This window comes from Lonchura striata, chromosome 11, assembly GCF_050655825.1.
Source record: "Lonchura striata isolate lonStrDom1 chromosome 11, ASM5065582v1, whole genome shotgun sequence".
Classification (NCBI taxonomy): domain Eukaryota; kingdom Metazoa; phylum Chordata; class Aves; order Passeriformes; family Estrildidae; genus Lonchura; species Lonchura striata.
This window is the reverse complement of record NC_140713.1, coordinates 18,516,963-18,542,439: the sequence shown is the minus strand read 5'-3', so window position 1 is coordinate 18,542,439 and position 25,477 is coordinate 18,516,963. Positions and strand designations below refer to the sequence as shown.

At 45.7% G+C, this 25,477-nt stretch overlaps 1 protein-coding gene across 1 annotated transcript; it reads left to right on the top strand.

The window, feature by feature from the left end:
- Nucleotides 1-414: 414 nt before the first annotated feature.
- Nucleotides 415-25,345, top strand: PSKH1 (protein serine kinase H1). The gene is made up of 4 exons (XM_021541154.4): nt 415-446; nt 1,771-1,932; nt 3,023-4,048; nt 24,592-25,345. Exons 3-4 carry the CDS (start codon nt 3,110-3,112, stop codon nt 24,907-24,909), a joined length of 1,257 nt encoding a protein of 418 aa, XP_021396829.3. The 5' UTR covers nt 415-446; nt 1,771-1,932; nt 3,023-3,109; the 3' UTR covers nt 24,910-25,345.
- Nucleotides 25,346-25,477: the final 132 nt, after the last annotated feature.

Genomic DNA, 25,477 nt, shown 5'->3' with positions numbered 1-25,477 from the left:
CAGACCCTCTGAGCCCCTCACACCCTCTGAGCCCCTCACACTTCCCGAGCCCCTCAGACCCTCTGAGCCCCTCACACTTCCCGAGCCCCTCACACCCCGAAGCCCCTCAGACCCTCTGAGCCCCTCACACCCCGGAGCCCCTCACACTTCCCGAGCCCCTCACACCCTCTGAGCCCCTCAGACCCTCTGAGCCCCTCACACCCTCTGAGCCCCTCACACTTCCCGAGCCCCTCAGACCCTCTGAGCCCCTCACACTCCCCAAGCCCCTCCCTCCCGGGCGGGCGCTGCCCGTGGCCCCGCCAGGGGGCGCTAGAGCGCCCCGCCCTCCCCGCGCCTCGGCCCCGCCCCCCGCCCTCTCCGCCAATCGCCGCGCGCGGTGTCCCCGCCCCTCGGGCGTCCCCGGCGCGCGGTGATGACGTCGGAGGCGGAGCCGCGGCGCGGCCGAGGTGAGTCCGGGATCGGCGCCCCGGGACCGCCCGGCCCGGCCCGGCCCGGCCCCGGTTCCCCTCCCTTTCCTTCCCTCCCTCCCTCACTCCGGAGCCGGCGGTGGTGCGGCCCGGCAAGCGCGGGCGCGGCGGGCCCCGGCGTCTGAGCCCTGCCGCTGCCCGGGGCGCTGGGCCGCGGGGACGGGCGGGCCGGGAGGGAGCCCTGCCCGCTCCCGGAGCGTCCCCTCAGTGGGACAGGCCCGGTGGTTCCCAGGCCTGGAGCCGAACATGCTGTGGGATGAGCTCCCGGCACCGGCCCGGCCCTGGGTCCTCTTTGCAGTGTAGGGACAAACGGCCTGGGCTGGGAGGAGTTCTGAAAACAAACGGGTTTGGGAATCCCGGTGGGTTTGGCTGATTCTGGTCAGCCCATGGCTCCGGCACAGTTGTCCCAGCCCCGGGTCTCCCCTCCGAAATTGCACCAGGAGCTGGCAGTGGGCATGCCAAGTTAAGCCAGGTTTATGCCAGGCAGCGAGAGGCACGTTCAGATGCGTTAGTAACACGGCAGGCGAGGAGCCCGATCTGCCAGGGAAGCAGCATCAATCCCATCCCATGGTACTTCCCAGCACCTCCAGCTGTGGCTCAGAGAGTACGCGATTTCCCACTCGGAGAGCTTGTAATTTATCTTAGTTTCTTTCCCCACGTCCTTGGTGATTACTGCACAGGAGCATGTCCTGCACTAATGTGGAGTTAAGCATTTTTGTTGCTGACTCTGGCTCTGTAGCCTTCACTGGAACACTTAAGTCTACAAAGAGGAGCCGCTGACATGCTGAAGTTGCTGCTAGATCTCAGTTAATGCCATTAGTGGATTTATAGATGGTATTTTCAAGTGTTTAATTCTTCTGTTTGGTTTTATTTATGGGAGGGATGGTTTACACCAGTCCTTCTCTACATGTTGAATTACTCTGTAATAATCTCATTTATGGATGCTCTCATTTCATTTCTTTGTTAGCTTAAAATGCTTTAAGGTTCAGTAATGCTGAAAAATCTGTAAAACTGTCCATGGGAGGCATTGTTCAGGACTAGCCAGAGCTCTTAATTTTTTTATCATGCTTCTTTAATCTGAATGAAGCCCCATGTCCAGGGCAGTGCTTGGTGAAAGTCAACCAAGCTTTCTGTGAAGTTGTTTTTTATTTCTATTGCTGCACCCTACTACAGGCATGTCTGGGCATGGCTGGGATGTCTGACTTCAGGGTGCTGCCAGGAGGGAACTTGTCCCTTGAGAAGTTACTTTGATGATGTTTGATTATAAAACTGAATCTTAACTAAAGCCTGGTTTTCTTTCCAGGTTGGATGAAGAGTCTGAACTTCTTCCAGGTGTCCCTTTGAAACATTTCTTATTTCTCTACTTGTTCTCCCAATGGAATACCAACTGGGTTTCCTTTTCTGCTGTTCATGCTGAGCAGTTTCTTGGAGAGGTGGTGCATGAGTGGAGATACACCTGGTGATGGTAAGACCTAAAGTCACATTTTCACGGCTAATGGTTTTCTGTAGCCTACTGTAAACTCTCAGGCACATGCTGATGGGCTCTGAGTCAAAAAGGGCAAATGTGGAACTGCCCAGTGACTGCCAGAGCCACAGGTGGCTTCCCCATCTTCTGGCCAGTCTTATTGTTTTAATCAGCACATAAAGACTTGCCCAAGTGCAGCTGGTTTGGTTTTATTGGAATACAGTGTGATGAAGAAGTGGTCCTAGTCTGGAACAGCTGATAGGAATTCCACTTCTTACAGGCAGCTCTGTGTGGAAAGCCAGGAATGCCACTTGGTGCCTAAAGTTGTAAAATAAAGCAAAATTGATATTGTTAAAAGATGTGAAAGCCCACCTTGATTTCTCAGGGTTTGGAGGATGAGGGACTTGCTGACTAAAAGCTGCTCTGGGCAAGTGAACATCTCCATTTTAGCAGGACCTTAAAACCAATGTGCCTGTGTCTCCATATTCCCTGCACTTCTGCTGTTCCATTGATCCCCAGCAGCAAAGTAGAGAGAGGTTTAAGACAGTGTACAAATTCAATATAAAGAAAATCTTGGGAAGATGGGTTCAATATACAAGTTGCTGAGATACTCTGTCGACCTTCTGGTGAGCAAACTCAGAACTAAAGGGTTTGGATTGGCTGCTGACCGAGAAAGTTGAGCAGATCTAACAAAACTAAAGAAAATGCTTGACTTTTTCCTTTATTAATTTTTAATTAAGCAATTGTGTCTGGACTAAAAGACCTCCAGAAGTCTTATGCAGCCTCAACTGTTCTGTGACTGATTCAGGGCTCAGAAGGGAGCAGAAAACAAACAATCCCTCATAAAGAAAAGATACTGTGTGATTTCCATGGGCACATTTGTTCTGACCACGATTGGGTGTTTGTAGGCAGTGCCTTCACTCACTTGTGATGAAAGCAGCAGAGCACTGTGCATGTTCTGTAGCAGAGAGAAGTGAAAATCCCATATTCTCAGTTTGTGATAGCCTGGCCCTATTGTTTTGATTTTTCCCTCTGTTTGAATCTTTACTATCTTTATTCCTTTTTATTTCCTTCTCATTCTTTTTCTAAGATTCAGACGTGGGAATCGCCCCGGATGTGGTTGCTGCTGGTGCTCCCTTGGGAACATGCCTTGATAGGGAATTAACACCAGTCAGTGATGGGCTGTGGGACAAGCAAAGTGCTTCCCGAGCCCCCCAAAGATGTGCAGCTAGACCTGGTTAAAAAAGTCGAGCCTTACACCGGCCACAGTGACATATACAAGCATTTCATCAAAGATGACTGCGGGGCTGTCATCAAAGCTGGCTCTCCCTCCCCTCCGCATCACACCAACCCCTATCCCGGGAACGCCCTGCCTGCCCACCAGCCCGAGCCCCGCAAGAACAAAGTGGCCAAGTACCGCACCAAGTTCGACCCCCGAGTGACGGCCAAGTACGATATCAAAGCGCTGATCGGGAGGGGCAGCTTCAGCCGCGTGGTGCGGGTGGAGCACAAGGCCACCAAGCAGCCCTACGCCATCAAGATGATCGAGACCAAGTACCGGGAGGGCCGGGAGGTGTGCGAGTCGGAGCTGAGCGTCCTGCGGCGCGTCCGCCACACCAACATCATCCAGCTGATCGAGGTGTTCGAGACCCAGGACCGCGTGTACATGGTCATGGAGCTGGCCACCGGCGGGGAGCTCTTCGACCGCATCATCGCCAAGGGCTCCTTCACCGAGAGGGACGCCACGCGCGTGCTGCAGATGGTGCTGGACGGGGTGAGGTACCTGCACACGCTGGGGATCACCCACCGGGACCTGAAGCCGGAGAACCTCCTGTACTATCACCCGGGAACGGATTCCAAGATCATGATCACGGACTTCGGGCTGGCGAGCGCGCGGAAGAAAGGGGACGACTGCCTGATGAAAACCACGTGTGGGACCCCGGAGTACATCGCTCCCGAGATCCTGGTCAGGAAGCCCTACACGAACTCCGTGGACATGTGGGCGCTGGGGGTGATCTCGTACATTCTCCTCAGCGGCACGATGCCCTTTGAGGACGACAACCGCACCCGCCTGTACCGGCAGATCCTGAAGGGAAAGTACAGCTACTCAGGCGAGGTGAGTGCGGTGAGGGGCACTCAAGCAAGAAGCTCTCCCTAGGTGTGGCTCTGTGATGACCAAAAGCTGGTTGTCTTGTGGGTGGTAACATTACCAGGGGTAAAAAAATCTGCCATTCTGGCTTTTAAAATTCTTTCCCAATTTCTGTCTGCTCCCAGTACAGCATAGTGAGCTCCTTTAACAAAACATGTGCACAAAAGGAGGAAACTTGCTGTAGAACAGAGCTGGGATGTTTGTGGACTTCTAGCTGGGGGGACCTTGGCTGTGGTAAGCTGTTGTTAGAGGCTTTGCAGTTGAAACTTGTGCCAGGGTGTTTGAAATGTGACACATATATCATTAGTCTGATTTCTGTCACAAACTCAAGTGTAGTATGGAAAATAGCTTTGCTGAAAGACAAGGTTATGGCAGGCACTTCTTCCATCTGGAGATGGGATTATTTCAGAAATTGGTTTGCATTGCTTCCTGAGCTTGGTATGTGAAAAAATGCAGGATCGAAGGATAGTTTTCATAGGTAAGTATGGAGAGAAGAGTCTTGGGGGATAATTTTTAGGCATTCTGTAAATGATAGCGTGGTCTGAAGGTGCTTCTTGCTCTTCAGAAGAAATAATTTGAAGTTAAGCACTTGTAAATAACATCTTCACACTTCTGATCAAAACCCTGTTGATATTAGGAATGAGTGTTGCTATTGTTATGTTCTTCCTTCCCATGCCCTTTACTATTGAGTGCAGGTCTGTGTTCTCTGGATAAAGATACAGAGTTGAAAAGGATGTGTAGAAAGGCAGTGTGAATAACCAAAGGCATGGCCTGGCTTCTGTTTGAAGAATGAATGAACAGACTAGGGCTTTTCCTCCAAAAAAAATTATCATTTGAAGGGAGTCTGATCAAGCTTAGTGCAGCCATAGGCAATCTGGAGAGCGTGAATTGAGTGTTTTGAAGATTCCCTGGGGTAATTTACTTTGATGTCCACTCGTCCTTGTACCAGAACAGACTGGTTTTGAGAAATATTGTGAATTGCAACTAGGCCACTGGAGACTTGTTGGTTGTACATGCAGAGGTAGCACATGTGCCACAGAGAAAGCATTAAACTCTCTATTTTGAAAGTCAATGCACAAGCCTGAGGCATTTTGCTTGTTATGCCACCACAACTTACACACTTTAGGAGGCTGTTATGGATACTGTGTGTGACATGAGTGGTTATTTTGGAAAGCTGTCGATACTTTACTGCTTGGAAAGCAAATATGTGTCAGCCAGCAGCCTGTATCTGTTGCCTGGATGCTTTCTGTTCCTCTAGAGCCAGGGAAAATGGATGCTTTAATTTACCAATGTAATTAAGCCTATGCCCCTAAATTGCAGGGTGCTTGACTGTAGGTGGGTATTGGCAGGAGATGCCGTAAAGAGGCTGCTCATTTTGTGAATAATTTCTAGGAGAAGACAAAGTGAGCCAGAGGTTTAAAGGTGTCTGCTGTGTTTCCCACAATCTTGGCAGCACTATTAAAGCCATCTTTGGGATTTTTAAATGCTTCCAGGTTTTTGGTGTTCACAGACAATGGCTATTCTTTCTTTGTGTTACACTGGAGGAAGTGGGCAGATGTCAGAAATGAGGCTATTAATAAGTTTGTCAGACTAATGGGAATGACAGGAGCTAAGTCCTGCTTTCTTTGGAGTAGGAGTGGGCAGAATACTGGAGTGCATTGCTGACAGCATCTGTCTTGGATGGATGCAGGAGCAGAGGTTTCATGGGAGCAACTGCTTTTCTTCTCTGTGATCTGAAAGCTGAGGATCTGAAACAGAAGAGGAAGTGCTGAAAGAAGCCTGTGAACTACAGAGCTGACAGGTTGAGCTGTGTGTGGCTCAGACAAGTTCCAGTGGGGAAGGAGGGAGCTGTCTTCAAGCTGTACCATGGCAGGCAGCAGCAGCGCCCTGAGTCTTGGTGCAATGTCCTGCTTTTTGAAAAGTCTGACCCCAACACCTGGGCACAGAGGACAAAGCTGTATTGAAAGAGGAACAAAAGGCAAGATGCATGCTGACCTGAGAAGCAGCTCCATTTTCTTGGAAAAACAAGTGATCTCTAGTCCAGCTAATGTAATTGCTTTCTGACTGGGATCCTGTTAGCCGGCTCCTGTTCCCGGAGTGTGAGGTCTGTTTGAAGAGGCCATTAGCAGATCAATAGGAGAGGTCTCCCACAATAGGTTATTCAGGTACTGCTGACATCACTGCTCTGATTATCTCTTGTATCTCCTTCTCCACTTTTTGAACTGCTTTGGGTAATAGCTAGGATGAGGAAGGAAGGACAGCTGGCTTTGTAACTGGTGTGCTTTTTTTCCCTGAGCATCCTGAGTAAGGGTTAGGTGAGCTATTGACACTGCTTTGAACGTAGCCTGCTGCAAAATTATTCTTTTACACTTGTTTTGTTAGAACTTACTAAAAAGAATGTTTGGACATAATTATTTCATTTAATTTTTAATTGAAATCTTGGAGTTAAAACTGATTTTTGGGAGCTCTTTGTAGCTTAAAAAGTTGACTGAGGAATAAAGCTGGAATTCCATTCTTAGTTTCCTTTGAATTTGCGAGTGCAGAATTGAAGATTGGACCATCATTATCCTGCTAAGGACAGGCTTGCTCTGATTCTTTTTCAAAGCTTCTCCTTCTGTTGAATACCAGTACTTTTATGTTGCTTTACACACCTGGGAAAATCGATGGAATAAGTGAAAGATAATGTATGCTATGGTTAAATTTGGAAACTTAGCTAAGGTCTATGAATTGTTCTGATTTTGATATCTGATCTGGACATATAATTTCTCTCATGGGCTGTTCTCCTATTCGTGGAACAGAATCAGCCTTTTGAGGTATGCTCACAGTGGGTGAGGTTGGTGTGTGCTGCTGTGGGAACATGTCTTAAATAACTAAAAAAGCTTGTTCTAAATAATAAGGCTAATGGGTGCATTGATAGGAGAAACATGCTTGATATATGAAGGAAGTCCCTTGGTATATCAAGGAAGCTTGATATATGAAGGTCAGGGCAGTGCAAGTCTGTAGGAGCTCTGCAAGAGATTTAGCAGCCTGTGGAGAGATGAACTGGTTTTGTGTGACTTAGATTTTCCAATGGTTTTTGATAAAAATCCTCACTAAAATCTCTTGAAGGAACTTTGAAGCCATATTGTGACAGTGGCCTTGACATGGATCAGGAGTTTGCCGATAAGCACAGATGTGAAATACATGGCCAGTTCCACAGGGAAGGATAAAACCAGTGAGGGCTGAAGGGTCTGTTGCCTTCTGCCTAAAAGCCAGCAGGAGAAAGTTTCCTAACAAACCTCTGATGATAAAGGCTATTCAGAGGGTGGAAACAAGGGCTGTGGACCTTTGAAGTTTACCTGAGTTGGAAGAGCAATTGGACAAATTAATAGAAGACACATTGATGGAGAGAATGACCAAAGGTCAGAGGAGAAGCCTGACTTGCAAACTGTGTGTGCATTGCATTTCTACTTTTCTCTCCTTGAATATTCAGAATCTTAGTGGTCTTCTCCCCTCACTTGGAGTTTAAAGCACCAAGTTAAATGCAGGTGTTGAGTAAACTCTGCAGATCCTGTATTGATAGATTCATGCTGGAAGAATGCCCTTAGTTACAGGAAAACCAAATTACTCTGGATGAGTAGCATGAATGGTGTTCCCATAACAACTAATTCAGTCTGTGTGAGTAAAAAGATAAACCACTTTCTCCACAAGCAGTTTTTCCTGCCTGCAGCTGATAGTAGAAGCACAAAGCACAGAGAGTGCAGGCAGTGCATTAGCAAACAAACTACCTGTTCTACGTGGCAGAAAACAAGATAAAAATAAAGCCATTCCAAGGCAACTGATGCGTGCTTACAGGATGAGTCCTTCCCCCAGCACGTCTGCAGAGCATTTCCAAAGTATCCTTGTAATTGTCCTCATTGTGGGGGCTCCTTAAAAGACTGTGGAGAACTTGTAATCCTTCAAATCCCTTGTGACACATAGTGGAGGAGACAGGTGACAGGCTTGTCAAATTTTAGTATTCATTTCCTGCATTTATTCAACGTTTTGAGAGAGAATGTGGTAGAGCTTGAACCCAGACTGCTTCTGACTCAGCTGGGAGCTGGTTGCTGAATCGTCCATCCTGCCCCAGAGGGACTGATGGGTCATTGTATTATGAATTATGATGACTGTGGTTGGATTTCCTATGAAACAACAAACTTAATACAAAAAAGAAACTGTAAATATTCTTGGCAACCTCCTTCCCCTAAAAGTTGCAGATGGAAATGTATAGTGGCAACTCAACTTTCTATTCTGCATACTTGTATTTTACTGTAGAAATTGGTCTCCTATAAGGGAAAAAAAATTATACTTGCATATTAGAGAAAATCTCTCCATAATCCTTATCACTTTCAGGAGAATTCAGTCAGTGTAGGACAAGCATTCTGAAACTTTGGATGAAGTTTCGTACATAAGTTTTGCAATGCAGTAAGTTTTGCATTGATGCTGTGGTAGGTCAGCCACTGGCTGGCTGCCAGTCCTGCATGTTTGTACCTTTGGTCACTTAAAATGAATTACATATGCCTATGTAAATAATAAAAAAAAAAATCAGTCTTTTGTTGTTTTGATGATAAAAGTACAACCACTTTATCAAAATATACCAGTTTAGAAAAAAATTCAGTTATTTCATACTGATTTAGCTTTATTTTTTATTTGATACTTAGTTTGCCCCAGAAATCTGTCCAGATTTTTTCCTGCAGTTCATATTTTTACTAATATGTATCATTAACTTTTGTGTAATATATTATGTGCTAATTAAATTGGTTAAAGGGTAGCAACTGCCCCGAAAGAGGGAAAACTGGTGATCTTGTAGGATATCTCCTAAGATGGTCAGTAAGGCAGACTGGCTTCCCTGAATTTGGCCTGGATTGTGTCTTTGGGAAAACATTCAAAGCTGATTTAAAATATGGCCAGGAACAGAGAAGCACCACTGCCCTCTAATTCTCCCTTGGTCCTGTATATTTTTTTAATGCAGGAGATAAAGTCCCATAAGTACAAGGGGTCAGAAAAGCTGGTAGGTGCCCCCCTTTATTGAAGATATACCTTGGCAAAGTGTAGTGCTGTTCTTTGCTCTAAGAGGAGCTCAGTGCAAAGCCACCTGATTTTTCTGCAAGTTCTGCCTTGGCTCAGTGCCTGGCAGGGTCTGGGTGCAGCAGGACCCCTCCCTTGTGGGGTCCCCAGAAGGCCACACCAACACGTGGTGTTGCCCTCCATGGCTGTGCCAAGATGTCTTTAGACCCATTAGATGCTTTTGCTAGGCAGTCATCACCTTGGCTTCTGATGTCTGTGCCAGAAGAGAGGAGAGATTTCAAAGCAGCAGGGTGGCCAATTTTCCATTCTTTTCCCTGGACTTTGAGTGGCCCAGGCTGTTGAATATAGTGCGACAAAGAAAACAAGGATGGGGCAGCTGAAGACAAGATTTTAAAACACATTTGCAGTACTTACTGGCATACAAGTCTCTGCAACCACGTTTTAGCCTTCTTGGGGGAAGAAGGAGCTTTTTACTTAGAGCAGTTGCTGTTTTTTCCTGTGAGCCACATTAGATGGTAGAAGTGTTTTACAATAGTCCTGTTCTTAAAGTAATGCAGGCTTTTTTTCCCCTAAAATCTAGAGCTGGCTTTTTTTCCATGTAGAGAAGAATTATTTTTTATATAAATTGTTGAGCCTTTTGCCTGGAAGAAGTAAAACCCCATCAATTTACAGAGGAATGTGCTTTTGCATTTCACATGGCTGTGTGAAAGCGGTGATTTTGAAGTAGAACAACAAGAGTGTTGGCGAGCTGCAGTCACGGGGCTCTGCTGAAAAGGGCACTCTGCTCTCCTTTGAAGAGCTGGAGCACTTGAACAGGATGAAAGCTCCTCTCCAAGCCAGGCACAGAACACTGAGGCCAGCCCAATACATGGGCTTCTCTTGCTCCTTCTTTTCTTTTAATGCACCAGCTCAGTGACTGTGAGGAAAGATATGTTTGTGTCATTCCATCTCCAAGAGCTGAAGTGTTTGTCCAGATCTCTCCCTCTGCAGGAAGGGACATCTTTGGAAATGTGATAACCTCAATTAAAACCTGGGAAATCCTGCCTCTTCCTGCATGTATCAGAGACCATGCTCCTGTAAAAACTCAGCATGCTGCATTGGTAAGCATTTAACTTACAGGTAAAGAAACACCTTTTCCAGTGAAAGGGCTTTGAAACCAATGCATGCATTTGAAAATCAAGTCCCCCTTGCTCTGGCTGCATCTTAAGGTTCTTTTGAAGGTTTTTTCCTCCAACAGAACTGGTGTCACAAGGACCTTTTTCAAAATCACTCCTTTTGCCTCTTTACTAGGTACTTCAGGTTATGTTGCAGCAGAACAGTGGAGAGAAGCCCCAGTGCTAGGGCAGGGTAAGCAAGGAGAGGGGTCATCTTCCTCTGCCTACATCTGCCATTTCCATAGTGCTGCAGTCTACAACACTCAGTGTTAACAGTTTATATTTCAGAGAATTGTGCATGTCATCAGGATAGGGTGGAAATTCTGTCTAAGCCTCAAAGCCTCTAGAGACAAAGAAAGCAGGGAAGGAATCTCCATGGGGAAGAGCAATGTGGGTTTTTTCCCAATGATTTAATTCACAGCCCTTTTTCCTTAGGACTGCTGTCTATACCAGTAGTATCTGCAGGTTCAAGGCAGAGTGAGGGACAGCAGCTGAGCATTTTGGTTAAGATTTTTGGGGTGAAAGACTGAGTTTGGGGAAGTGGTGCACAATGTATGGCATGTAATATAAGGATAGAGGAGGGCAAGAGTCACATCTGGGGGGAAGGGATTTACAAGAGTGCTGTGGTTTGACATTTATTTTCATTCCTTCATCTGGAGACCCTATAAAATCCTGTTAATGGTGGAATAGTATTTCTGCAGAATTAGGGATGTAGGGATAAAGGGACATTGGTAGGGTAGGAAAAGAATATTAAGCTGCCTCTGTACAGAATACACATTATTAACAGGAGGGATTTGAACTATCAGCTACCATTGGTGTCTTTGACTCCTTTACATTTTCCTAAGAACAGCCTAGGTCATTTTCTCTTTTATTTTTGGCTGGCTGAATCCTTGGTTTTCCAGCTGTGGCTCAGATGTGTTGTTTTTTCTGATACCTTAGTAGAGGTGTATTTTGAGACAAGACATGCTATTGCATGTTCACTGACTTAGAAATGAGGTTCAGGGAGTGAGAATATGTGTTAGTTTTACAGTGGGAAGAGCTGAGACCTGCAGGAAACCTGTCCCTAAATACAGCAGCTGTCACCCCTCCCCTCCCTTGGAAATGGTTACCATGGGGTTGGAGTCTGTGTTGGAGGTCCATCTGCTCATGGTCATGGGCGTGAGCCAGGTGCAGCCCTTGAGCAGGGTGTGAGGACTCACCTGGTTCCCTCCTTGCTGTGGCACACATGGGAGTTTATCACAGGTTGTGGGGTGAGTGGATTGGGGTAACATCTTGCACTGCTTCAGCTGGGTTTCCTGGACCTGCTCTGCTGAGGACCTGAGGGCCCAGATGATTGTATGGAAGTACAATACCAGGTCAGCATCTAGAGGCACAGGGAGGTCTGGCTGGCACCTATAAAACATTTTTAAAGTGAGCTTTCAGGGTGCAGTTGTAAAAGTGGGGCACTCTGGAGAAAATTACAGCATCTTCCTAACTGTTCTGAGCCCCAGGCTGAGGCTTTGAGGTTTTGCAGAGCTGTCACCTGGCTGAAGTTCCAGCTGCTGCCCCTGCTGCAGATTAAAAGCACTTTTGTTTAATCAAAACTGAGCTCTGTGGGGAAGGGCTGTGAACATGTATCTTACTGCAAATCACTTTGTGGCCTGTAATTGACCCTGCCGTGGAGAGAGGCAATTGAACCTGATACATTTGGAATAATCTGGCATTGAAAGGTGTTTCAGATTCCCTCTAACCCGGATTTGGGACTTCCCTAGCATTTGCAGTGTGCTCCTGCCCTGGGATGTGATGAATGAGGAGTTAGGCAGCATGCTTGGTGTAGATAGGAAGTCAAGGTTTTAATATCACATAGTTGAAGTCTCTTTTCAAGTGCAGAAACTGTTCTGGGGAATTTCTGTTCATGTTGAGCCAAGGGGCTGAAAAGGTGCTTCCTAAAAGGTTTTCTTGTCAGTCTCTTTACCTAATCCTTGAAATCCCTAAATCTGACAAGATTGCAATTGCAGAGTTGAGGCTGTAGACAGAGGGAGCTGGATTAGCTGTTTGGAACTGGAAGGGGTGGTTCAAACTGCCAGTGGTGTTCCCTGTTTGGAGCATGAGCTGCTCCTCCTCTCTGCAGTCTCGCCCACCCCCCTGCTTTGCCCCCTGCTGCCCCAAGTGAGTGATGAGGTAGAAAAACCAGGCATGTTTTCCAATACCTTTGTTATTTCAAATGGATGTTTTTATAGATTTTCCTGAAAACTGAGCTTTCACTAATGCACCAGATTAGAGTTGACTGGTGACATGAGAGCCATTCACACAAATCAGGGAGAGGCAGAACGCTCTGGAGGGGGCTGTTAAGAGATGCCTGCTGTTCCTGCAGGGTTCCCCAAAGTGCTGGGGTGGACCTGTGCCTGGCTGTGTGTCTACAGCTCATGAACTTCCATAATCATGGTACTCCCTACACATCCAGTGCACCAGTGCTTCAGGCACTTTGAGTGATTTACCAGAGAGTCTGGTTTTATGTCTCACAAAACGTAGAACTGTGCTTTCTTATAAAACTATTTGTGTGTGTCTGAAGAGTAATTTCTAAGAAGCTTTTTAATAATCAGATAATTTTGAGAATGATTATGTGGCTCACGTGTGAGAAAGGTTTCTCATTACAGCTGAGAAGACTCAGAAGACTCTATATACTGTTTTATCAGTGCTGATAGGAGTGCCTGGGTTACAGTTTCTTACCTCTCTACACTTAGTCCTTCATATTTTTTTATTTGCTTTTAGCTTTAGTCCAGCTTCAGGAATTCTTGGTGGCATTCTTCAGCTAATGTTTTGCTTGAGAGGCTGATATTGCAAAACTAAGGAAAACTTGACACTTGGCTGAGAATGTAAAATAATTTCTTGGCAAAGTCCTCTTCCAAAGTTATAGGAGTTCCCATATCTCCAGTATTTGGTACTGGAGTTTGGCAAGGATGGATCTGACATGGAAGAGACCTTCAGCTATTTCATGAGATCTTCAGCTATTCCATGGTCTCTGAAAACTTCCTTTTTGGAAATGAACTGTGAAGTAGGGAGAGCCTGGGGACCAAATCTTGTATTTCCCCAAATCTGTTTGGGGACAAAATCTTGCATTTCCCCAAATGTGTTAAAAGTGACATTTACTTACTGGTGGTTCATCAACAAAGTGGAACACAGTAGTGATGGTGGTTCTCTAGAAGTGGCTGAAGTTCCAGAGGTGTTTGGGGGTTAATGACCAACACAGGTGAGGGAAATGTGGGTATGTTCATTATATTTGTAGATGACATTGAATTGGAAGAGCTGCAAAGGGCATTGAGTTCCAGATAGCCCTGTCAAATTTAAGCAATTCAGTAGCAGGTGTAGTTTGTTGTTTTTTTTTTATTAAGAGTAAGTGCACAAAAATAGGTGAGGAAAATTAGGAGGTGTTGGCTTTTCAGAAAAGGATGTGTCTATGAATCACAAACTATTGTGTGAGAGCAGTATCATACTTTTGGGAAAAGGTGAATGTACTGAGGTGAATGAACAGAAAGTCAGCATGAGCTGTGATCCTGCTGTGTTTAGTGGCTGCTGCAGATGCCAAGCTGAAGCTCTGACACTTCTGGGCAGCAGCCTTCAAAAACACCATGAGCCAGGCAGAGAGACTTGACAGAAGATCAACAAAAACAATTGTGAGTCAAAAAACCACAGTCTCCGGAAGATTAAAACATTTTTGGCTGTTTGGCCTAGGGAACATGTTGTCATAGCAGTTTGCAAGTATGTAAAAGGCTGCTTCAAAGAAGAAGAGGAATTATCTCTTTTCCAGATTATGTCAAACAAGAGTCTTAAATGGCACTTAGACAGATTCACACTGAACTTTTTACAAAACTGGTGTCTCCCACGGCAAAAAGTGCTTACCCAGAGGATTTCTGGGGCTGTCTTGTGGAACAAGTGAGGCAGTCATCTGTCAGGAGTGATGCATCTGTAGTGGATCCTTGGGGGACCATGGGATGGATTGGATGATCTTTGGGTGTCTGTTGCAGCCCTGCCTTCACCCTGATTTCCCAAAGAAGCAAAGTTTCTGCAACTGTGCTGTCTGTCTTTCAGTCTTCCAGAATTAACTATTTAAATTCCAAGGTCAACGTCAACTCAGTTTGAGCAATGTGAAGAATTCAAAGTTGCTGTGAATTTTATAAAAGCAGGAGAGAGAACTAAAGCACATCCTTCCTGCAGGAAAGGTAATTGAATATCAGTCCAAATTGACCTGAAGCTGATCAGCACATGTTTATTTCTGAAGCATTGATGGCACACTTGACCCTGTTAAGCATGTGGGATGGAGCCTGGGCAGGGATCTGTGTTGGAAGGAGGAATGTACTGCTGCTCTGGAGGGGATATGACACTGCTGGCTGGGAGCAGGGAGGGGAGAAGCACTTGAGTAATAAAAACCTTGGTTACAAGAGACCTTTGGAGAACTCTAATCCCATTCAGCTTGAGGCAGCAGTGTTGCCAGCACTAGGTCATGCTGGCTGTGACTTTGTCTTCCTGAGTTTTGAAGGGCTTCAGGGATGAAGATCCTCCACCTCCCTGATGACCTTTTCCAGGGCTGCACCACCCTTCCCCTGATATTTCCTGACACAGACCTTCCAAGGCACAGCTTCTCCCTGTTGCCCCTTCTTTGGACCTCTTGTGTGGGTCTGTAATCCTTGTAACTACTTTCAAATAAATGTATGCTGTTAGATTGCCCTTAGACTTCTCTTTGCCAGACTGAACAAGCCCAGCTCCTTTCACCCCTTCTTGAAGGCCATGTGTCAAGGACCCCTGGCTATCTTGGAAGCTCCTAGCTGGATCTTCACCACAGTCTTTTTGAACCTGGGAGATGGCCAGGCTCCACAGTAGGTAGTATGATTCCACATAGAAAACTTAAATGTTTTAATCTTTTTTTGGAAAGAGAAATACCCCAGAAATACCCCAGCAATGTAGGTAAGAAGAGGGTAGGATTTTAACAAGGAAAAAGATCATGTTGGTATAAGATTAAGGATGCAGAATTAGGAATATTTTGTATTAAGGATTTTCGGTTTGTCCTTTTTCTTTGTTGTGTATGTGCAGTTTGGTGCAGTGTCAGTGACATACTTTGTTTTTCATCAGGATCTCTGTCTCCACCACTGAATAGCTGGGATGCTGAAAGAAATTTGAGAAGAAAATACAGATAAATGTGTTGGAATGGGATCTAGAACAGTTATCATGCTCTGAATTCTAACTAAAATGTCTCAAATAGTGCCAGGAAAGGCAGTTATAAACCAGTGACCCAGGACTGAATTGTGGAGAATCTAGCAAGCCTACTTAGAGTGTCTCCTGATGTTTTGTGTACTTTAAAATGGGTTACATCCACCTTGCCTACCCAAAACAGTGATTTCTAAGAGAAAAACAGGAATGGCATTGGGCCACACTGCCCTAACTTGGGAAGCACCAAACCTGGGTTTCCAGCAAATGCTCAGATGAAAAAGGCATCATTTCACCTCCTCTGAAACTATGATAGGGTTGGATTCTGGTTAAAACTGAGAGTGACTATAAGGAAGAAAGGAGAGTCAAGCCAGACAGTGGGGCAGCTGGGGCTTGCACATTGCTGGTGTTTGCAGCACAGCTCCTCATCTTGATCCTTGTGGGTCCCTTCCAGCTCAGGATATTTTATGATTCTGTGACACATCAGTGTGCTCTGGGAGGTTAAAGGAGTTGTCCAGAGCAGCAGAGGAGAGCTGGTGCCAGCTGGGGAGCAGGGCAGGGTTGGAGTGGCAGCTAAGACTGTCTTAGGATTTACTCCCCCTTGTTCATTCCCTCCTAAGCGCCCAGGGCTCGTGCACTGACAGCTTGGAGCTTGCAGAAGGGGGTTGTGTGTATGTGGGAGGTTTATAAGCTTATCGTTCATCCCCCCACCACTGCTCTAATCAGCATGATGAAAGATATTCTTCCTCCCTGGGGAAGATCTTTCCTCCCTGTCAGGAACTACCATTTCTTAATTAAACTCTTACTCTGAATTTGTACATGGAAACACATACTGACTTCGGTTACAGCTCACATCCAATACTCTCTTAAGGTAACAGTTCAGAGTGGGAGAACATCATTCAGCTCAAATTTGAGTTTTTTGACAAAGCACTGAAGATGTCAGGATACCCAGATGTTAGAAGCAGTCTGGGGAAGGTATTTTTCAGTTCAGTTACTGCAGATACTGGTGTGAGCTGGTGCTATAGCAATACCTTTGGAAATTTTTGACTCATTCAGTTTTCATGGCAATCTCCAGCTTTGTATACTTTGTGATCTCATTTTTTCACCTGCATCCTTCCAAGCCCAGATCTCTTAACCCTGAACTTTCTTAATAGACAATTTTTCAGTCAGGGTAGTGGTTAAAGTCCCCTGTGTGCAGCTGTAACTTGCTGACACATTTTTAAGAGACGTAAAGCGATCCAAGCTGAAATGTGGTATTACCCCATTTTAACAGCTATTCCCTAAGCATTGCACTTAGAAGAACTGCCCCTGGCTGGAGAGCAAAGCTTTGTGTTTATTGTTTTTATAGCTGCTGTAATTTTAGTGCACGATTCCAGCTGAATACTCAGTGCCTGTCCAGGGAAAATGGGCTGGCTATTTCCATTCGAAAAGCTGGGTTATAGAAGTTCACCGCACCAGATGGCTGCGCATACTTATAATGCTCTGGATTATTAAAGGGCTGTTGTATTTTCCTCTTTCATCCTTCCTCTATTCCTCCTCCCCACATCAACAAATTAATGCTGAATGCTTGGGAATCTGCCCTACGCAGACTTTAGCACATTTCATCTTTTCACTGGAAACTTTTTGTTCCAGCTCTTTGGAACCAGTTGGCTTTGATCACCTTGTTGCAATTATCTGGGGGCTGAACGATGCCCAGGTCAGTGCAAACCTGGTGTTATTGGAGCCCCAGCACAGCCCTAGGCTGGTTTGCCATGACATGTGTCACAGTTGCAGTCCCCAACCTGCTCCTTTGGAGTTGACACTTCTTGCTTTCTGATGTCATGTGGGAATCTCCTAAATGAGACAAAACTGCTGCGTCATTTATAAATAGGTCATGCAATGAAGAGAGTTTTTGGGGACATTCTTAGAATCATTGAAGCTGGAGAAGACCTCTTAGAGCATCAAGCCCAGTTAATTTCCTTCTCAAAACTAACAGCATGTCACTTGTCTGCCACCAGAAACATCAGAATTTAAAGGTGTAGCTGTTCTAAAAAATAACAGAAGCTGAAGAGATGATGATGAAGGCCCTGCCTTCAGCACCACACATATTTTGGCTTGACTTATTTTTGTGAAAAGAAGATAAATTTAAGTCACTAACTTATTTGCAGTGCTGGCTTTGGTGACCGCTTTACAGCAGCTCCCATTGCAGGCAGAATAAAATTCAGGGACTTGGTTCTGGTATCCAAAATCTGCTCATTTTGATCAACAGATCTAAAGAAAGCTGCTCTGCCTCTGGCTCCCAGCCCTGCCTAGGTCCATGCAGTTGGGTGAGGAGATGCACAGTGGTCACACAGGTCAGGGTTTGTTTCCAGCACGTGTTGGGAGGTCTTTGCGGTGCTCGCCGGGTCCGTGCTCACATCAGCTGCAGGGGAGAGAGGTGGGTTGGTTGTTCAAAGCAGAGAGCAGCAGTTGTTTGTTCCCCACACGCCAGCGTGGCCGGTGCCTCAATAGATTGTAGCTGATGTGAATAACAAGCAGGGCTGGTGAAGGGATTCGGTGACACAGAGCAGAGCGCTGCACGCAGTCGCCCAGCCTAAGTGACACTCAGAGGAGATCTCTTTCTTCTTCTCCTCCTCCTCCAGCCTCGGAGCCTAAGTCTGAATAAAACATAACACACTTGAGAGCTCTTTAAGGCATTGCAAAGGAGGCTGCTTTCCCCTGAGTTTGTTATCTAGCAGGGCTGGAGTTGCAGATGGGTGAAGTGCCCTGTGTTTTATGCAGCTTAGAAATCTAGGAGATGGTTTTGTAGGGAATGCTAGTGCACCTCAAAAGCAGCAGCTGGCATTCCTGAGGGACCAGGGCAAAGTGTCTCCACCATAGGAGTCTCTCCCATTGTCATTGAGGCTGTAAGACAGGCTGTGGGATGGGTTCCATACTTGGTTGAAGAGCTGCTAATTCTGGACTCTGTTCCAGTCTGTTCCAGATAGCTCCTTCTGCAGCTATCTGGTGACTCATGCCAAGGAATGGCTGAGCTGAAAACCCTAGCTGAAAAATTTACAGAAACTCCCCAGTTTGGCTTTGTTTGTTTGCACAAACCAAACCATGTGTGCTGGCACAATGGGGAGTGCAGCATCAAACAGGAATGACAACAGAAATGTGTTCATCTCCTGTGATGTGGAGAGTTGCTGCTAGTGGTGATAAAGGCACGATGTGAAGGCAGTTCCCTCTGACCAAGTGGATGCATTAAACCCAGTCTGTTTGTTGGGGCAGGCTTATTCCCAATAAATCTATCTTATCTTGTGAAATTTCAGAGTAGATATCTGAAGATTTTCTGTAGGAGAACCTTGCAGGAGCCTGTGTGCTACTGCAGGGCTCCTCAGTCTCTTTGGAACTTTGAGGCTTCTGCAGTGCTCAGACTCATCCTAGGAATCACTGGGACTGGGATATTTTTCTTGGGAATCAGTGGGACTGGGATACAGTATTTTTGGCCTAAGAGCAATCTTTTGCAGCTGTGATAACATGATTTGTGCTTCATGTTTTTGTAAAGACTGACTGGCAAGGGAGAACCAGGCCTTTCCCTCACCTTCCTCATAAACATTGTCTTTCTTCTCCAGAAAACATGTAACTTAGGTAGGAAAATAGAATGTATCCTTCCGTCAGTGGGTACTGTTGAGACTACAAGCAGAGTTTAAACTCAGATGTTCTTTGTTCTATCTGCACACAACTAACCAGAAGATCCCTCTGCAGCTTTGTGCAGCCCTTCTGCTCCCCCCACTTCTTTTTTCCTTTTGAATTGTGCTGAACCATGTTTTTAGTCACTGTGCTAAACTCTAGAGTTACAGACTTTACTTTCCAGAGGATGTGTAGTCCTCCCTCCAGCATGAGGCCAATAGTCTCCAGTGTTAAATGAGTCTATATCCAGGGATTGTCTCATGAGAAACCAGGTTTTTGAAGGAGGCACTGCATGAGGTATCCCAGAGAACACGATTGCTGTTTTTAGAAAAACTGGTCACATGTAGGAGGTCTCTGTTGGCATTCAGGTGGTACTGCTGAGCTTCAGCTCAGAATATGGCTATTTCACCTTTTTTTGAGGGTACTGAGGCCTTGGCACAGGTTGCCCAGAGAAGCTGTGGCTGCCTCATCTCTGCAAGTGTTCAGGCCAGGTTGGATGGGGCTTGCAGCAGCTTGGGCTAGTGAAAGGTGTCCCTGTCCATGGCAGGGAATTTGGACTAGGTGAACTTTAAGGTCCCTGTCAACCCAAACCATTCTCTGCTTCTCTGCAGAAAGACACCAGAACTTTATCTTTCTGAAGCTACACAGTCTAACAGAGGGAGCAGAAGTTGTACTCAAACTGCATCACATTTGAAAATGCTTTCTAGAGAAACAGAAGTGCAAGTGTTGGTGACTTCTCTTCATTTTTTGTGGCATTGTTGTGGCATTTTTGTGCCACAGAAAAAGCAGGATTTGTCATTGCAGCACTGAGATTTAAAGGCAAGGCTATCTGATAAGAGTTTAGCTGATCCAACATTTCATGGCCACTGGATGGGAATATTTTCTTTCCAGGCTATTCTCTGTCTCTCCTCAGGCAAACAGATGGGCAGCATCTCCTCTGGATTGATTCAGTCCTGTTACGTGAGCACATGTCCTGCACTCATGTCCTCCTCAAACACACCAGTGTCAACCTTTCTCAGCTCCTACACAACCCTCTGCTGCTGCCTTGAGTATTAATTTGGAGGGGTAGTGGGATTTTGCTAAGTTAAAACTGCTGTTTTGTCAACTGGTGCAAGTCTTCAGGAGAGTGGATGCATTTCTCCAGGGTCTGAGGTTGCAAATTGCATGGGTAGAATGTAGCCCTATGTATTACTAAAGAAAAAGCTTCAGTGAAATAGGAAAGATGTGTGTGGTGCAGCAAATCAAACCTTCAGCTGTGTAAACAGATCAATAAACTGATTTGTGTTTGCTGACCAGAAGAAAAATCTAGTTGCGGGTACTCCATATTCACCATTTGTGGTGAAACTAGAGTAATTGGGATAATGAGAAATCCAATGTGCTTCTGTTTGGAGTTTATTCTTCTTTAGGATTCATTAAACTGGATGGGCCTCTCAAGGTTTAGGCTGGTTATGTATCATAGTTCCTAGGCCCTCAGATTTCACAGATTTCTTCAAATTCCAAATCACCACATTTTCCATCTTTTAATAAGACTTGAAAATATTGAAGTAATATTATTCCTGGTGTTTAGAGGTTAATTTCACTCACCAGAATCTCATTTGACTGAAGTGTGAATGTGTTTGGACAGCAACACAGCTCCTGGGTTGCCTCAAATTCCAGGTTTCTGCCATTACTTACACCTGGAAAAGAAAATAATGCTCTCCTGCATGTCCTGAAGATGTATTTCTAAGTACTGTTGTGCCAGTTCTCAAATACTTTTAATTTGAGCATAGTTTGTATTTATTTGAATTTAGGTAAAAAAGGGAGAGGATGGAGGTGCTGACATGATTGTATTTCTGTGAGGGACAGAAATATTCAGAAAGGTAAAGGGATTTAGGGTAAGAGAGGAAGAAATACCCAGGAAAAAACATGAAATTGGAGTTGTGTGGATGTGTTTTCTCCATCTGAGGGGAACAAAAGCTCTTTCAGGGTGGATATCTTAAGTCATTTCAATTGCCAGTAACAGAAATGAAGATGGTTGTGAAGAGCTCTTAAAAAGTTACTGCACAGAGAGCAAATTGTCACCTGCATTTACCTTCACTTTGAGGTAAAGTTGGTACATTTAATAGATGTATCATTAGCTTGGATGTCCCATTAGGATTGTTGGGAAGTAGAGAATGAGTCCTCTGTGAAGGAAACAGAATGGGGTGAGCTGTGTCTCCTAGAAGAAGGAGAAGGAAAGAAGGAGTTGGGGTTGATGGAGTGTAGCCAGGTAATGATGAGTTTGTGATTTTAGCTGAATGAGTAGCTGAAAGGGAGTAATAAAAAAACCTACAGAAAATGGGTTTTTAAAAGCTTTTCAAGGCAAGCTTGGAAGAGTGGAGGCAAAACCTCTTGTTTGGTTCCATTTGGATATGTCCATCAGTGGAAGAGAGAGCCCAGGGGTCTGCAGCTGGAGATCTCGAGTGTGAAGGGATGTGCTGCCACCACATATGGTACCACCTGGGATTAGCTGAGATTATGCCAATGAAGGTTAAATCCTGCAAGTTGATTCCCCTTGCTGTTATTTAACAAATGAAGTACCTTATCCAAAGTCCGTTGGGAATCTATAGGCTTGCAATGTGATTTATATTCCCCCATGGTAGGGCAGATTCAGATTCTGTTTGTTTGGTTCTATTGTTGTGAATACCACGAAGGCTGGGCTCCTCAATGGTCCATCATTCTGCAAAGCAGACCAGCATGTCCAGCTAAAATTGAACCTTTATTGTGGTTTGCCTGATTAATTTGAAAAGGATTTTTGCTATTTTATTTACCTTCTTTATGAACAAACACTTTCATGAGTCTCTGATCAGAATTTGTCCCTGTTCTGTTCTAACAAGCACCTGTGCTTTTCTTACCATTCATTGCCAAGGTACATTTCATCAGCTAAGAAAAAGTCATTTAAGGCAGATTGTGACAAACTAATTATATATTATATTATAATTATATTCCATGTAGAGCAGTAGATGGGGGAAGAGGAAATGGCACCAAGTTGTGCCAGGGGAGGTTTGGATGGGGTATTAGGAAGAAGTTCTTCACTGGAGGAGTGGTCAGGCACTGGAACAGGCAGTCCAGGGCAGTGGTGGAATTACCATCCCTAGAGGGGTTCAAAAGGTGGACGTGATACCTGGGGACATGGTTTAGTGGTGAACATGGCAGTGCTGGGTTAATGTGGGACTTGATGATCTTCAAGGTGTTTTCCAACCTTAATGATTCTATGTCAGAAAAACTTGAATGTTGAGAATTCTGGGGTTTTTTTTGTTAATGGATTTAATTCTTGAAATGTAGAGTGGAGCAGATTTTGACTTTGTTTCAAGCATTGAAGTAGTATCTGATCTGCAGAAGAAGGCTCTGCTTCCTCCCTGAGTATTTCCATTTATATTCTGAATAGGTTCAGGAACATTTATAGGTTTTTATTCACGTAGCAGTATGTTCTTTATATCAGGTAGTCAATATAATTTTCAGTCTCTTCTCTTGCATGGTTACTGGCAGTGACCATGTATCCCATTTCAGCTGATTAAGCCAGACTGTTTTAGTCTTTGTAAAATAAGACTGTGGTACCCTGATTTCCTTCACAGACAGTTCCTCACCTAAAGCTCAAGTTCACCTTTCCTGGCCATGCACTGACAGGCTGTGGGCTGGGAGCAGCTAACACCATCCTCCTTTTCATTAAAAATCCTCCCAGGGATCTGTTCTCTTGCTGGTGCCTTGAGTCTTTTGAAAAGAAAATTGCTTTCTATAGCAATGAATGACAAAGCTCCAAAAAATCAGGACATACCTTTTTTAGACCTTCTGTGCAAGAAAAGGGCATTATTTCTGGTTGTACAGTCAGTGAACCCTGAATTTTAAAATAGCTGGGTGCTTTTCTTCCTCACCCAATGAAGAGAAGAATGAGAGACACACAATAGCAGAGTTTTGCTTTTTTAACTAGACATGGCATGGGTCCACTCAGTTACATGTATGTCACTATTATTATATGAAAATCCTTATAGCAGAAATCTGCTCAGGATTTTTCTTAATGCAGCTTGGGATGTGATCTCCACAGACTTGAAAAATTCATTATTGGTGGTTTCAGGACAGGTGAGACCCCCAAAATACCCAGTGGTTCCAGAACCCTGCAATCATGTTCTTGCTGGCTCCATTCACCACCGGGGTTTTCTGCTGGCCACGCTGCCTTCTCCTCCTCTCTGCCCTTACAGTGGGTTTTGTCACATTTTTCTTCCCAGCTTTGTCCACATCCACAGCCTAGTCTTCACCTCATGCTGAAGGAAATGTTCTCACTTCCCACCTTAGTGCAAATACAGTATTTTGTCAGAAATGAAACAATTCAACATCTGTAGCTGTAGGTGTTTGACTCATAAGTTGTTATGGCCATTCTTGGGTGTGCTGGGAGGATATTTGTTATGGGACTAATTAATTATTTTGGGCTTATTTCTTTAAAACTAGCATATTGTTAAACAAATTCCTTCCTCTTTCTGTGGTAAACATTACTGAAAATTTCTTATATCTAACATTTCTATATATTTAGAACATTTTATGGGGTTGTTTCCAGCTGGGCTGAGCTGCTGTGCCAGGGTTAACCAGTAGCAACATCTAAATTTCTGTATGGGAGTGACACCAAGTTCCACAGCAGAAAATTCTGCCTAGTTTTAGTTCCAGGATCAGTGCAGAGGTCAGTGCTTCCTCCCTAGATGTGTGCCTTAAGATGAAGAGTCAGAAGAGCCCTGAGGATCTGGTGTCAGAATCCATCCTCTGTGAGCCCCTGTTCCTGCAGTAATGGCTTTGTGGGATAGAAAGCACTTGGACAGGGGAGGGTCACTAATTCATTGAGATATGGTTACTGTGCTTCTGGTGATGGTTGTAGGATTTTGGAAGGTGATGTGAGAAGGTGAGGTAGGTAGGACCAGCATCTCTGGAGCAGGACATAGCTCTGCAGCAGCCGGGGCAAGCACAGGCATGTGGGGGTGTGTGACTGAGTGTGTGACTGCTGATGAACATGGAGCTGGACATGGGGAAAGGGCCTGGAAGCTGGGGGTGTCCATGTGTGTGTGTCTCTAAGGACAAGGACAAAACTCCCGGAAGATCTGGGGTCCAGATGGACCAGGAAAGTCCCAACCACTGCTGGAGAGATGGTTGGGTCTGGGAGTTGACTGAGACCCTTGAGTGTGTGCACATGGGTGTGTCAGTGTCTTCAGGCTGGAGGGTCAGCTACTGAGTGCCTGAGCCCAGCTGCTGGAGGGATCTGCTCTGCACCTGTGCACCTGCAGATATTTTCCACTAATCCAGCCTCTTCCCCTAACGTGGAGTAGTTGTGTCTCATTCTCCTTGGGCGGATAGTGCCAGTGACAGCTTGGAAGATTTGAGGATAAAAGAGAGAGGGGAAGCGGCAGACATGGTTGGAATTAATTAATCAGCAAAGCTGTGCTGGGATGTTTCATTCCAACCCCCTCTTTTGTGTTCCAGCCCTGGCCCAGCGTGTCCAACCTGGCCAAGGATTTCATCGACCGCCTGCTCACGGTGGACCCCAGCGACAGGATGACGGCCTTGCAGGCCCTGAAGCACCCGTGGGTGGTCAGCATGGCAGCCTCCTCCTCCATGAAGAACTTGCACCGTTCCATCTCACAAAACCTTCTCAAGAGAGCGTCCTCCCGCTGCCAGAGCACCAAGTCAGCGCAGTCCACCCGCTCCAGCCGCTCCACCAAATCCAACAAGTCGCGGCGCGTGCGGGAGCGGGAGCTGCGCGAGCTCAACCTGCGCTACCAGCAGCAGTACACGGGCTGAGCGCCCGCCGCCGGTCTCCTCTGCGCTGCAGGTGTGCACACACCCAGTGAGGAACGGCCACGTTCCTCCCTCCCTCCCTCCCTCCAGGCGTTCCCCCTCCCACGAGGAGGTGTCCCCCTCACCCCGTGCGGAGGAAAGGGAACCTTGTGGTGGCCGTCCCGGCCTGCGAGCTGTGCCGCGGGGTCTCGCGCCAGAAACGGGGGAGTCCTTGTGAGCTCGGAGCCTCAAGGAATTAAGGAGCCACGTGGGGAGAAGAGCTCTTTCTGTAGCCCAGGAGCTTGGTTGTTCATAGTTATTTATTAATTCCAGAGCGTTTCGTTCCTCTCACTTGTGTATGGAAAAAAGAAGAAATCACTTGGTGCGTCTGTGCATGCGCGTCCATGCGTGCACATACACGTGTGGGGGTGTATATGTATTTAAAAATGATGTATACACAGATTTTGAGCTGGTTTAGTCAGACTCCGCGGTGCCTTTGCAGCCAAGCTGGAATGAGTCATGTGCAGTTAGAAGTGGGATAGGTCTGACTCACTGGTGTGCTGCCCACCAGCTCCTCACCAAAGAGATGCCA

What these genes read in the sequence shown, in the direction of transcription:
- PSKH1 (XM_021541154.4), top strand. Translation starts at nt 3,110, where the DNA reads ATGGGCTGTGGGACAAGCAAAGTGCTTCCCGAGCCCCCCAAAGATGTG. An exon ending in AGTACAGCTACTCAGGCGAG is followed by an intron (nt 4,049 to 24,591) that starts GTGAGTGCGGTG and finishes TTTGTGTTCCAG; the next exon opens with CCCTGGCCCAGCGTGTCCAA.